General features: G+C 48.9%; 1 protein-coding gene across 2 annotated transcripts in view; it reads left to right on the top strand.

Annotated features, from left to right (window-relative positions):
• The window catches only part of LOC119432722 (ubiquitin-conjugating enzyme E2Q-like protein CG4502), an 88,516-nt gene that overhangs the window by 61,505 nt on the left and 12,063 nt on the right, over positions 1-14,948 (top strand). The window contains exon 1 of one of the 2 annotated variants that reach the window (XM_037699889.2): positions 7,302-7,664. The exons of the other annotated variant lie outside the window; for it this stretch is intronic. Within the exon in view, the coding sequence (XP_037555817.1) occupies positions 7,404-7,664 (261 nt within the window). The 5' untranslated portion in view covers positions 7,302-7,403. Of the gene's footprint in view, positions 1-7,301; positions 7,665-14,948 lie in introns of those variants that run through there. 2 annotated transcript variants of the gene reach the window in all.

Genomic DNA, 14,948 nt, shown 5'->3' with positions numbered 1-14,948 from the left:
TTACAGATCATTCTTTGAGCACTGACTGGCACTGATTCCATGATTACAACATGCGCACTAAAGTTATTATGAACGGTTATGAATTAAAAAGTGCACTTAGTGAACTTCAGTGATTGTCGCACAATCCCTGACGTGCATTGGTCACTTGCCCGCTGCTGCTCTATCCGGCTACAGTGCCTCCCGGAGCAGATATCCTGCAGGCGACAGTGGAATTAGAGGGCATGGAGGGAGAGATGTCTTCTCCTTCTCCTACAAGCATTCCTGGCGCGTAGAAGACTTCGAGTGCGAAAAGACTAAAGCATCTAATAGCACCATGGTGGCTATGAAGGACGCTGAAGAGTGGTGCATACCACAGTCGCAGGAGTCTGGAGGCTAGGATGTGTGGAAAGTCTTTCCCACTTGCCCCATAAGTGGCGCTATATGCCGAATTACGAGTACGCCTGGTACACATCCGTGAGAAAAGAAAGAAGAAAGTGCAGATGTATAGAAGGTGGAAGACTATCAACGCCGTTCAAGGCTCTCGTGCTAGAACAACGAACGAGAAGACGCCATAAAGAGCGTCTGGCCGGCTAGACAAATATTTTCATGTTCTTTACGCGGTACCAAAGCTCCGAAGAAAACCGCCCTAACAGGCTATGCAAGCACCGTAGTAACCAAAACAGTTTTTCCAAGTACTTCAGTCGATGTACAGAAGATCGTCTGCGTGTGGAGAGGCGATCGATCTCTTGGCCGGGCTAAGCTAGTGATCCTGACTTTCTTATCAATCGACTAATGATTTTATCATAGCTTTTTTTTTTTGTCCGGTAAGTCATACAACAAACTACAAGCAATAACATGCTGTAGCGAAGACAGACATCAAGGCGCGGTTACGTTGTGAGCACAGATTACTTCCACAACGTCGATTACAATTACACGGCGTCAGTTGACTTTAAAAAACAGCAACCGACTGCGAGCTGCGTAGTTTTGTCTTCTTCAGATATGTTATTTCCGTTAAACAATTCACTCTTTAAAGCATTGCGCAGGCTGCGCAATTTTTAAAGAGACAGCGGAGCTGATGGGCACCTAGCTAGTCCTGGCCTTTGGGATAGGCTAAGCACTAACAAGTCATCCCAAGCAATTTCCGAAATTTATTGATTATTGATCGATTATCGATTAGCTATTGCCTGGCTATCGATTGGCTATCGCAAGGTATTGGCCACGTATTCGGGCTAGGCTAAGCACTACCAAGTCATCCCCAGCACTTCCCGGAATTTATTGATTATTTGTCGAGTATTGATTAGCTATTGATTGGCTATCGATTGGCTATCGGTGACTTACTCAGCTTAAGTTGTCCCAACCATGCTTATCTACACGTAGCCAGGCTCAGCTTCGCTAGTTCACAGGGGTATGTGCCATTGCTCTTGGACCCTTTCTGCACTACCGCCAGGATCGGTCCACATACAACTTTTGTTCTGTTAACGCGCTACAAATTACGGCCAGATTGAACAGCTCCGCTGTTAAAAAGGGTCGTTCTAGTTAATAGTTGTCACAAATTCGTTACTTTTATATAATTGCGCGTGATAACGGCAAAGTTAGTAACATTAGTGACTAAACAAGGTATAATCACTGTTAGTAATGGGTTTCAGCTACAAATTCCGCACGCAGTTAGCCCCACTGGATGCGATGTTTCTAGCCTACAACACCTTTGACCGGACCCACTCTGTAATATGCGGGAATGAATCTGCTAAATGCGTTATATGGTAGACATTGTGGTGCTAACCCTCAGTTAGCACCACCGTTCAGTTAACCAATCAGTAGCTGATTGAATGGTTCGCGACTAACACTCTTATTTAATGCATAAGAGCACAGATCGAACAGCCTTTCCAAACGAAAAAGACGTCTCGTTCGTACAAAACTTGCTACTGAAGGAGACTCGTGCGGAAATTGACTTGCAGTCGTGAGAGAAACGCACAGAGAGGCCGAGTCTGCAACGCTTACCATGCACCACTATGCTTAATGCAAACTGAAGTGCGAGCACAATTTGTTGATAATTGTACTCAAAGCAAGTGGGGCAAAAGTGCGTAGATAGATGTAATACAACCTGCCGGGACAACGCAGTATTATTTCGTTGCATTCGCGCAACGTGCCTCAAGCGGCGTGCTAGCGAAGACACGCATGGGCAAGGTGTTTTTGGGTGAGTGATTTGCACTTGACCCTTTTTTCTCAATGTCCCGCGGCGCGGTAAATGCAGAATAATAGTATATTTCTCGCTCCACATGCAAAAAGAAGGAAAGAAAGAAGCCCAGCATATAAGGTGCAATAAAGTTCCAGCATGGCAAACGAGATGACGCGGCAGTATAGACGTGGCGGACATCAAAGTGAGTACCCGCTCTATTCAAATATGTTCGGCGGAAATCTCCCCAAGGCGGAGTAAATCCACTTTGTGGATTTCTACAGAACTTATTTGAATAATTCGCTTACATCAAGCTTCCATGCGCTTCCAGCGCTTCGAGTTGTCGATTAGTTTGGCCTCCCACTGCCACCTTCGAATCCCCAGGTTAGCTCAGCGTCGCTCGGCTAAGAGAGCTGCTGCGTCGGAAGGGGCTACGGTCCCGAGTTATCCCTAAACCAGGACCAATTCGTCTTCAGCTGCGAAGTTTGCTTCCGAGCTGTGTCCTATATTGTAGAAACCCACTTCAGTTAAGTGGATGTCATTTTTCCTTACGTGAATGTCCGCTTTACAAGAGGCAAAATGGACAGGGCCAAATGAAAGTCTCAACTTTATTTTCCAACTGGTTTGAAAGCGGCAGCCAAAAAAGAAAGCTGTAAAACGCAGCCGGAAAAGCACCCTGCCCCCTTTGACTATGCAAGACTTGGTACAGCACAGCTACCGCACTGTCACGTCGAGAAAAAAAAAAGTTCGGCAGCATGTTACACTCTTGTAAAACGTGAAGGCGAAAGCCTGCTGCACAATTGGTAATGCGCCGTCTCGCGTCGTCGCATAGCTGCTTTCGCAGTTCGGCTTCTTCGGCTCGTTTTTGCTTGCTTACGGAAGTATGAGCCATCGCTTACGGGGGTATGAGCCATTGCGAAGGTCACGCGTTTTTTTTTTTTTTATTGCGATAGCAATTATATGGACACTTCAACCGAATTTCTGCTGTCGGCGTCGCCGTCGCCGTCGCGTTCGCCGTGAGGTTCCCTATAGATAAAATCTTCGCCGCGCGCCGTATGCCCGAGCGGAAGCGTGCGGGGACGCGCGCTGTCACGGAGAGCGAACGCACTCAATCTCCCACGCGCAAGCAAGGAAGCGGGAAGCCAGCGCCGGAGGGAGCGGGGGGGGGGGGGGGGGGGGGGGGGGCGCACTTCTCCTCTGCCAACTAAAGGGGTTATACTGCCAACAACCGCGCTCGTCGCTCCGCCCGCACCGTCTCTTATCTCCCCACGGCTCTGACCTTTATGCGCCGTGCATTCGCCGCTCAGTTTCCGTTGAAGCGATAGACCGCACGTACCATCGCCGCTGCGGCGTTTGCGCTTGCTGCCAGCGTTTTGACAGTCATTGTCTGCAGTCATTCAGTGTGATCTATTCATGTTTGTTTGTGCGCGCTCACACCACGCTTGTTCATTCAGTTAGTAATAGTCGGGCCACATTTTCCAACGCACGCTACACATGCAATGCTGCCCGGATCGGCAGTGCAGCGCTACAGGTGTGTCCCTTCGCACGGCACGCGCTGCCCACGGGAAGCGCTTCTCATCAACACCACCGTTTCACACGCGCCTTCTCGTGGTCATCGAGTCTCTCTTCATTTCGGTCTACTTACGCCGCAGCACACCTGCTTACTTAATCAGCTCATGTTTACTACAATTCATATTGCTACCAAAGCCGCTCACCTTACTTCGTATGACATTGCTGTGTTGCTATCGCATTCATTGCTTCGCCCTTAGGGCGAAACTGTGACATTTTTAACCACTCGACTAGACGCCGCGTTTCTGTACGTTGTGCGCGTGATCCCAATGAATGTATGCACTGTTCGCTTCACTTTACTGAGTGCTTATAACCTCTGCATTACGAGAGGGATGAGCCATTGCATTTTTGCTTGCTTAAGGGGGTATGCACCATTGCTGATGGTGACAATTTTTGTACCCCTGGACCGGACGACGCGTTTTTTTTTTTTCAAGGACATCGGAGGTATGAGCTACTTAAGGCTTTCGGATTTAAAAAATTAAAGAAAAGAGAGAGAGAGAGAGAGAACTTACACAGATCTTGTAAACATGAGAACTTGCAGGCAGTATGAGATGCCGCAGTGCACCAAACAAAAATAAATTGCAGAATTCACAATATTGCACGATCTCATGTAGTACACGGCTGAAAGCAACAAAATAAAGCATTAAATTCTGTGGTGTTACGTGCCAAAATCACGATCTGATTATGAGGCACGCCGTAGTGGGGAACTTCGGAGTAATTTTGAGCACCATGGTGTTCTTTAATGTTCACCTAAATCTAAGCACACGAGCGTTTTTGCGTTTCGCCCCCACCGAACGAAATCCTCATACTAACTTAATAAAACCGCGTGCGCTAACTGAATGGTCGAAATATATAGAACAAAAAAACGCTTAACCTTGCACTCGGCCGCGCAACGCTTGAAACAGCGAAGCAGGGCGATCATAGCCCAGCATTTTCCGGAAGTGCGCGCGAACTTTTTATCTTATTACTCATGATGATGATAATTTCTTTTCGCGCGTCTCGGACTTACGGCCGTCACTGCGCGTTGCATAGCGCAGCTTGCAACACCGACACCGCGTTCCAATGCCGACACCGCGTTCTAGGAGACCCGCTCCGTGAATTTGTCTCTCTCTCTCTCTCTCTCTCTCTCTCATAGCGCGCAAAACCTCTTCACCTCGCAGAGCACGAGCGTACGAACGCGCCAGCTGTGGACGAAGACGACGACGCTTGAACGCAATCATATGGTTCGCATAAATGCATGTTCTACAAGCGTGGCTGTATAGCCTATATGGTTACGACGCTCGCTTTGGGACCGGGGGTACGCGGGTTTGAATCCCGCCTCGGCAAGAAAGTTTATTTTATTTTATTTCTTGGTAGTTTCTTGATTCTCACCACAAATTACGTCTGGCTTAAACAGCTTCGCTGTTCAAAGTTCGCAAAGTCTCTGGAACAAACAAGATCGCACTTTAGCGATACGAGTCAGAAAAATAAAGGTGTGTCAAATGGTGATCACCATTGCAAGCGCCGTTAGTCCTGCTGGCACGGAAGAGAAAATTACGGCGGCGCAGTGTTCACTCCTGACTTGTTGGGATTCAAAATAGGCAATGGCAAATTCTTTTTTATGAACGTTTGTGAGTTACAAGTCGTTCTAAAACAGCACACTCTCCCAAGTTTCGATTATAGTTCCATGCGTAAAGGAACACGTTCGTCTAAGCAAGCTATTCTTCATTAAGAAAAGTGATAATTTTGCCCGTTACCGTAATAAAATATTTGTAAAATTCAAGTACATTTTATTTAATGCACCCAGGTTATTTAAACGTTTTGAAGTATGTGTTGGTGTGTTTGCTTGCGCAGGGCGTTATCAACAGCAGGTAGTATCCTTTCCTGCAACTTTCTTTGTGTAAATTCGTATCATTTGTATAGTGTCTCACACGAGATGACATTAGTTAATATGCGAGACATAATGCGTTATATATCCCCATTTAAACTGAAGCTTTAGGACACATCAATTTACGATTTAATACACCAGTTATGACTGAACTTCCGGAGAACAATACATGGTTATCCCATCGTAGTGCCGAAGAAAAATATACGCCTAGAATTTTGATCTCGTCACCAACTTTAGTAGATGTTTCATTTTAGGTGATCATGATGTACCGGAACAGTGATAGCTTTCCGGAGAAAAACACGAGCTTTCATTTTAGCTCAAATTTTGTTACACCATGTACTGAGCTGAAGAACTAATACGTATAGGTAATACATAAATAGTTCATACGAATTAACATGTAATTTAATGTTGCAGTCAGCTCTAAACAAACACAAACAAACTACAAATAAAAGTAAAACCACATAAAATAAAAAAGGCAGTGGCACCGAATCGGGCAGGGCGACCCGTCGTCATCGCTGTCATTGCTTTAATGCGAATATCATTCTTGGCATTGTCAAACCAGTTTTCTTTCTGACTATCTATCTAACCGTTTTCGTGGGCCGATCCCGAAGGCATGCAGTGAAGTCTAAAAAATCGCCGTTCACGGCGCTCTTAAATAAAAATAAAGATCCTTGAAAGTGTTCACCGAATTCATTTACATCTCAAAATAATGCTATTCGCATACTTGGATGACCATCATAGATGAGTCGTGCCCGAATTTTTTGTTGTCGGGCCTGAACGACACTGTATACCAACCACTATGGAGGATGGACCAAGATTCGCGCGATAACATTATATACTGTAATAATGGATGTGTATATAAGTTTGTTAAGACGGAGATGGTTCATTGGCCCGTTCTGGGGAAGGGACCGAGGGGCCCGAAAGTAACTTTGGTCGCGCCGTTTGAACAAGACCACCTTTCCTAACGAAAGCCAGAAGGGAGCCACGCGCGGGCAGCTCGTGGCCAGCAGCCGCGTAAATCCTATTCTTGTAGTCCTCGAGCCACGATGCATCGACGTGTTTGGTTCGTGCCGCGCTGGGCATGCCGGACAGCCTCACATTAGGTGTCAGGCCGTTGGGTGGCATGCCACATCGGCATCAGGTAGTCGGAACATTCTTGTGTACTTCCTTTGCTGTTGTTCGGGAGATTTCTTGCAAGGCAATCTACTTGGTTGTTATTCGGTTTCCTTTTAAGAAAACAAAAAGCAGTGCCCTAATCGCACAGCGACGTATTGTCGGTTTCCTCTCCTTTTACTATAACCTGTTGGAGCGGGTGATTCTTTTTCGTCTTTTACTCACTGACTCACACGGAAACTACGATGATTCTTAGAGTGAAAGCTTATATCAAGCAGTGATCTCTGTTTAAATACGTATACTTTATTCAGCAAAGAAAGAAAGAAAAAAGAAAACGTTGAGGGGGACTTGGCACAAAATTTTCCTGTCTAATCTCCAGTGTTCTATTCGTTAATTCCCTTGTTTTTACGCACCGAATATAACCACCCGATTCATGGCCAATCCCCCACTGTGGGTATGCGCCACAACCACTCAGGACAACAACAACTACTACTACTACGTGCGATACCTTTAGAAGGTAAGACGCAGAAGAAGAAGTTTGTTGGGAGCCGCCAGGGGGCACCGAACCAATGAGCGGGCATTGCGCGTTCTAAAAGCACGTAGGCGCGCGCTCACGCGGCAGCATTGGAGCGAGCGACGACGTGATCGCCAGCTGCCAGTCGTAGTGCGTGCCTGTGAGAGACGCGGGAGCCGGGCTTCTCCATGTCGCTGATGGCTCGCGATCGGCAAGCAGAAGAGGGCCAGGCAGGCACCAACGACGCAGCCACGCGTCACGACCAGGCTCTTGATCCGCTAGCAGAAGAGGATCAGGAGGGCAGCGATGACGCCGATGGGTGTCAAGACCAGGAAGTCGCGGAGAACGCAGCTGACTACGGAGGTGCCGATGAGTCGCTGCACACCGAGGAGTCGGAGTCGGTCGCACAGGCCGAGGGCTCGGCAGTGGACACTGACGCTACTGGTCAGGCAAGTGGCTCGCGGCGGGCCCCGTACGCACTTTGTTGGCGTTCTGGGGCGCGATCGGAGATCGTTGTTGCGCGTTCAGTTTGCGTCCAGTTTCGCCTCACACAATTGGCCTAGGCCGCGCGACGCTGTCAGACGCGCCCGGCGTCTGACAGGGCTTTTTAGAACGTTGTGACAGGCCGGAATGCGGACTGTCCGTCGAGTAACCGAATGAAGGGGACTCGATATGCAGGGACGTGAGAACGACTTGAGAACAGCATTTCTCTCCAAAGGTAGCACTGAGGCTGCATTCATGATTTTTTTCCTCTATAGCGTGCTGGGAATAGTGCATGGAGCTGACTGCTCGAGAAATTTGTTTCTGCACTTGTATTACGAGGGCACTGCGTGATTGTCATATGGACAGGTGGCCGGTTGAACAAGTGGGCAAGACACTCCGAGGAAGATAAACGCGCGCTATACTTCTACGATGCTTCCGTCGCCCTTTACGATTATATAATGTGCATTAGGGTGTTTCAGTGACTAATATAGGCACCGTCAAGATGTGTTACGGATAAGAGCGGCATCTGTGCCCTCTTTAACTTCGCTGCAAATGAAACCATTGTGGTGAAAGGCCTAGAACTGGCGCTGAAGCCTAGTGTTTCTGTCACGTTTTGCCTTCAGCACCCAGGTAGCTTGAACATAGGTGCCGGTCTCGCGCAAGGTATAGTAGATGGCGTTGACGCGAGCATGGAGCACCCGAGGGGACGCCAGACTGGACAAGATGGCTCGAGCCAGCACCGCCTTTAACTATAGAGGTGTCCGCACAGCATGCTACGCGGCGTCTCCGGTCGCCTGCGTAGCAGGCAGCCAGGCTGCGAAAGAGGCGTAAAAAATGCTGGTGCAACAAATACGACAGAAACGCGGCTAAAACAATCCAGGCGTCTGTTCCACGCAGGTGTATACACTGCTCGCGCGCCGTGATCCTCCTCTGGTGTCGCCGTGAAAGCGCAGCGGTTGGAGAAAGGAACGTATACAGCGCAGCCTTTCACGAGCACCAAGAGAAGCGACCACAGGAACGCCACGCAGGCTGCCAGATGTCGCGACGCAGCTGCATTCGCGCGAGCTGCGTTGAGCATAAGCTTTCACCTGTACCTCAAGGCTGTGGCGAAGATTTTATATAGCATTTGTAAAGCGAAGCTTTTTTTGGCTGTTTCCCGGGGTTTGGCGTTCGTCGCCGTTTTCTCGCCGGATATATTTTTGGATAACTTCGGTCACTGGGTATGTGCTGGCTGCTGTCTTTCCGAGTAGCAACTTGCTGTTGGCTGCCGTCTGGCCGAGTATAGACAACCCGGTTGACTTGGTATGAGGCCGAACAGGCAACTTCGTCACTGGTTATGTACAAATATATACCACTGGGTTTGACACGATTCATCTTGACTGGCCAAGAATGGGTTATGTGCTGCAGTGACACCAGAGTTATGAAGCCACAAATGTATGTAGATATGTGTCGCACTTCTCTGCGCCCAAACAACTCTCATCAACATTACTCCGTCGGCAAGTATATCATGCATCGACTTTGTCCTCGTGACGCAGACAGCTACACAGGCGACGAGGCTGTTCTCGTGTCCTCCCCTATATATACTGCTGCTCCCTCGCTAAACTCAAACGAGCTCCGCGTCATTGAGACTCCAACATTGCGCTGGATATGCGCGTTTTTTTTTTTTTTTTTTGCCTATAATCGCCTCGTATTTATTACGACTCTGCATGCAGAACGCGCTTTTTATGAACTGCAATACGAAAATGTTCTGAGCAATCATAAAATAACGTGAAACTTGCTGCATGCTGTAGTGCGAAGCGTGCCATATTCATAGACACAAACATTCATCTAAAATATTGGACGTGACTTTTTTTAATATTCGCGTGTAATCTTCTACTCAAAAGTGTGGCAAGCACTCCTCCTCTTACGTAAGAGCTCCTCTAGCGGGGAAGTGTGAAGGAAGCTTTGAGTATTCACTGGCTGCCCCCAAGGGCCCTGCGAGGCAAGAGTAATGGTTGAATCCGTTAGTCATCTGTCGACTCGCCAGCGGAGCTCGGCCGCATGCTTGACCGGACGGCTGTGCTCTTCGGGCGCAGCGACGGACCTCTCCTTTTGCTTCGCGCAGGCATACTTTAAACCACCGTCTAGAATAGATGGCGCTCAGTGTTTCTCCACTTTTTGGTCTCGCGCTGCATAGCTTCCTTCACGGCATCTGTGTCTTCACAGTTCGGCAGGGTGCGGAAGCGGGCTACCACAGCCGGCAATTACTGCAGCAGCGCAGACACGAAGTGCAGTTTGTATAGAGTGCTTAATTGCTTGACTCAAACGCGCCGGTCGACAACCATTCTTGCAGAATGAAGTTAGGAAGGCTGTATAATAACTGTTTTAGTTAACCGAATAGTCTATACCAAGAGAAAAATAAAGAAGTAACCATTGCGAGGCCCCTAACAATATCCTAGCAATAGCCGCCGAGTAGCTAGGGGCACGCGACAGCGTTTCTGCGGCTAACTCCCCCTGCTATAGCACGACAGGCCGCGCTCGCATTATTTCGTGATGCATAGAAACGGTGGGCGTCGCTCTCTGACTGCGCGAAATGACTATATATGAGACGAATTCGACGGGCGCCCTCTTACCCCTGGACACCAATGCCATAGTGTGCGATTGCCATCTATCCTGCACCGTCGCGTTCTTGCGGAACAACGACCCCGCTTTTGCGAAACTAGTGGCGTCTGTATGCAGTTCGCGTCCAAGCTAACAGCGCTCCATTGATATCTTTGCATACGTAGACCGCTTGCGGTGGGGTAGTTGCTTTCTTTCCCCATTTTTTTTTCTCCCGGATTCATCGCTCCCTTCTGGTGGGACGCGGATTCCCGTATTGTCATTTCCCTTTATTGTCATTTTTCGGCTCTCATTGCTCGTAGCACGTAGCATTCGTGGCTGTCGGTGCTGCATGAGCCATACTCGATCCGCTGGGTAGCATTTCGTACACGAGCCAGTGAAAGAAAAGTAGAGGTTTCCAGTAGACTAATTGGAGCACTCAGAAATGCTCTAGAAGTGGAGCACAGAACTTCGCTAAAAAGCTTTACGAAGAAAGTGTACGATGTCCGTGCTCTGTATATACATTGTTTGGTGACCAGGCTGTAATATTTGTTTGGGAGGCGGAGCTTCAATGGGAATGCAGGCATCATGGCACAAAAGTGGCGCACCTTCTCCAGGAATTCCATAGAGTCGTTCACAAGCGTAAGCGTGCAGTCATCATATGCGAGATCCTTTTCCGCGACCACAAGATGTACGCAGTTTTTTTTTTCTTTTTTTTTGTGTGTGTGTGTTCTCGATCATGGGGTCTGCTGATAGAAATGCGACTGCGCAGTTACACTTCATGTACAGGAAGTGAGCAAGGAGAAAATTTCGTCTAGCCCGTGAAACGGGCAGAACGCGTTAAGGACGTTCTGCAACACCTCTCGCCAGTTTTTCAAGCGTGGTCGTTCAGGACTGGTGCAGCAGACATGAGCAACCGCCCTTCTTATTTTTCTTTATCGACCCGTTAACGCGCAGGATTGGCCGGCAGCTGCTCTTTCGAACAGTTCTAGCTTAGGAACTTTTCTTTGAATCCGAGCCCTGGTGCCGTATTCGCAAAGCCTCTCCTCCTCCGTAAGTGCTTTTTGCCGTTAGCGGGCAGCCTTCGCTAATATGTCATGCATCGAGATTGGCTGGAATAGGCTCTTACGAACAATTCTATCGTGTGAGAGCTGTTTGTGAATACCACGGGCCCTGGCCCCGCGTACGAATGTCACGAGCATAGGTGCACTGAGAAGCCGTCAAAAGCCTTTAGCCTTGCTGCGCATTAACAGAAAACAAGTTGACTTATGTTAAGAGGCGCACGCTGCAGCACACCTTGCGCGCACTGAGGGCTCCGTGTTCGATTCAACTCGTGCCAGAAAGCTGAGCACACGGGGTTGCTCGCTCTACGCGCGTCGCCATGGGACAACCGGCGCATTCCTTCAGGAACGAGAAGGTCGAGCCTGATAGGCGAAGCCGGTAGCTTGGTCTATTGTCGTTTTGCCTCTGAAGCGATCGCATTCTGAGAAAAGCAACGACGAGGCTATTGCGTTGCTGCGCAAGCTTCTAGGAATCTAACCAATACGAAGATTCGCCTAAAGCATGATCGTATATAGAGAGCGAACTATTTCGCGGCTGTTAATCTTCAGTGCGTTCGTACGACCTCCCCCTTTTTTTTTCGCTTCTCCTCCTATGGGCTCCCGTCCGTAAGAGCCAAAGCGCCCGTCGCAGCCAGGGATCGAAGCCCGCACAAACGTCGGCCGATCCCGTTAATGCGGTCATTTGCGACGCCCCGTGCGTAGCATGCTGAACGCTGCATTGGCTAGGAAAAGCCGATGAGTGTTTGGGACAGATCCGGCGCGCGTGTCAGGCAGGCGGCGCTTATGCTTGTTTCGCAACGCGAACTGCCGCGGGGGATTATGTCTGACGACAGCCCCGCCCACGCCACCTTTCGGGCCCACTGTTAACGACTGCTCTGCGCTCATCAGCACGTGTCTCCGCGCTCTGTTCCTCACTCTGTCGTGCGCCACCCTCATCCTCACTCCGTCATTCATTTCTTTGTCTCTTATTGTTTTTATCTTTTCCTTTAGCTACGCTTCATCGCGAGAAAAGGAGCGGTCGGGCGATCGCCATCTTGGTACCCTTTGCGAGCAAGCGGCATTGACTAAGCGACCGGTTTTGGGATAGCGTGGCCTGCTCACTGGTTTTAATATGGGGAAATCAACTTTAAATGAAAGTGGGGAAGTCGTGCTGCGTGCTGTCCTATTTAGTCAAACATACTTCCCTAATTTCTTGCGTCTCATTATTTGTTAAATGCCTTACCGAGTACCTTCTTGTTAACGTTCCTCTCGATAGTAACTTCTTGTTAATGAGCAAGAAGAATAAGGGAATCCGAGGGGATGAATTTTTATTAGTCACAGTCTACAAAGAAACGGACAATGAAGTCAGAGTATTAAGGCGCGGAGAAAGTTAATTTGTCACGTTCAACTGAAACGTAGAAATTGTAAGGCAAAGGGAAATGAAAGTGGACGAACAGATAACTTGTCGCAAGTGGGATTGTAAGCCACATATTCCGCCTTATACGCGTGCGATGCTTCGTCTTACCGCGGCGCCATCTTACCGGCCACTTTCTGCAGCTGTTTGTGTGATTGTAAAAATGAGCCCTGGGAGTGTTAATCAGTGCCTCTCACGGCCAGGGCGGCGGGCCTTGTTAACGTAGTGTTGCTTTCACGCAATTCTTTGAGTTTTGAAAGAAAGAAAACGAACGAAGCACCTGAAATACAAAAAAAAAAATTCCGATTGCAAGGCTCAAATCTGTGTGAGTGCAGTCCATTTTTGTTCCGTGGCGTAAGCGAGTATACCTAAAATCTAGCTGCCGCTGCCAAATCTTACCCAACCCGGCTAGGAAACTGCGTGACACAAGATACGTGCCCGGACTTGACCTTCACTCGCAACATAAGACACGCAGACTGGCTCAACACCGAGGAAACCCTCGGTAGCGACCACTGCACCCTTAACACTACATCTACATTATGCACACGCACCCTCAAGCGTTCCGCAACACAGGCCCGTATCCCAGATTGGACCAAATTCAGGCAGAACTTTGACACACTATAGGGGCGCTATAACGTAAAATGATTCCAAACTGTTTTGATTCCAATTTCTGCAATCAGCCTCCACGATTGGTCAAAACGTTTCCGGGCCACTCCCAAATTCTCCTGTCTGTCACGCGACGTCACGAAAACCGTCATAGCTGCCCATCTTATATAATGTGTACACACTGATTATGCATGATTAAATCGCGCAAAAGAAAAATAATCATTCCTTATTCGACGTCTTTTCACCATTAGCCTTCTGCTATTGGTCCAATGTTTTCTGGCTACGCCCACTTCGCCTGTCTGTCACGCGACCTCACAAAACCGCGAAAACTCACCACGTCAAAGTGACGTGTACGCGAAAAAAATGCATTAATATGCCGAACAAAACTGAAAATTTTTCTGAATAGCCACAGACTGCCCCGTTCCGAAAGGAATAGAAGATGGCTGCCCGCCGATCGCTCAGGCCCTCGCTACTCGCACCGGACGGTGAGCGTGTATTTATTTGCGCATGATATACCTTTTTGCGTGGCAGTAAAACGTCATCGAGCCCTTTCGGCACGTATACGACATCGCTCTGCCAATTTTTCCTTGCTGAGGATCCGTTTTAGCGGCATTCTTATCCTTCCGTTGCACGCCGCCGCGATTTTCGACCAGCCACCGCAAGCTAAGTATATAAGGCGAAGCGGACTAATCGGAGAAGCCGGCACCACCCTCTTCATGCGGTTATCTACTTTCACTGTGCTGGCTCGGCCCCATCGAAACTCTCTCCACTAGAGCATGCTCCTCGCCTCTTGTCAGCCAATTAGATAAGAAAAACCGCTGAGTGTAGGCAATGTTATTGGTTTTGAAAGCGAAGAAACGTGACCTCCTATAAACGAGGAGAGTGTTTGGTTGGGTTGTTCAGACAACGCTGCGGGGCACCGCCCGATGGTTGCGTCGATCGTTACGTTAATTTGACGTCAGGAGTTTGTAATCAAAACAGTTTGGAATCATTTTGCGTTATAGCGCCCTAGAATCCGCGCCCATTTCCGAGCAGGGTTACTCAGCATGGTCCCAACACATGCTGACACCTTCGCTCACATGAAACTCAGATCCAGCTGTCGGAGGCAGTCACGGACGTGGATAACCACCTCCTACACCTCTGGGAAGCCCGTCGCAGCCTTTTCCGCCGCTGGCGACGCCAGAAACATAACAGAAAGCTTAAAGCTCGAATTTCCGAGCTGACCCAGAGAGCGGCCGAGTACGCGGCCCAACTCTCCGACTCCAACTGGGTGGATAGATGCAACACGGCCGCGTGACAAATGTCCAGCCGCAACACATGGCGCCTCTTTCGAGCCCTCATCGACCCAACTCAAACACGAACCGAAACACAGAAATAGTTGCAGAGAGCCATGCAGTCTTTTCCTGGCAACACGACTCAACTGGCACAGAAACTCCGGGGCCAGTATCTGTGCACAGCCCAAGATTCCCGTGGACCTGCATACTTTTATGCAGGCAGAGAGAATATGGAACTGGATCAACCGTTCCAACTCCATGATCTGCGGGCGGCCCTTGCCAAAATGAAACGAGGCACTGCCCCGGGAAGGGATATGATCACTGTGAAGCTTCTGGCGA

The sequence above is a fragment of the Dermacentor silvarum genome, chromosome 1 (genome assembly GCF_013339745.2).
Source record: "Dermacentor silvarum isolate Dsil-2018 chromosome 1, BIME_Dsil_1.4, whole genome shotgun sequence".
Lineage (NCBI taxonomy): Eukaryota > Metazoa > Arthropoda > Arachnida > Ixodida > Ixodidae > Dermacentor > Dermacentor silvarum.
This window is presented reverse-complemented; position numbering and strand designations above follow the sequence as displayed.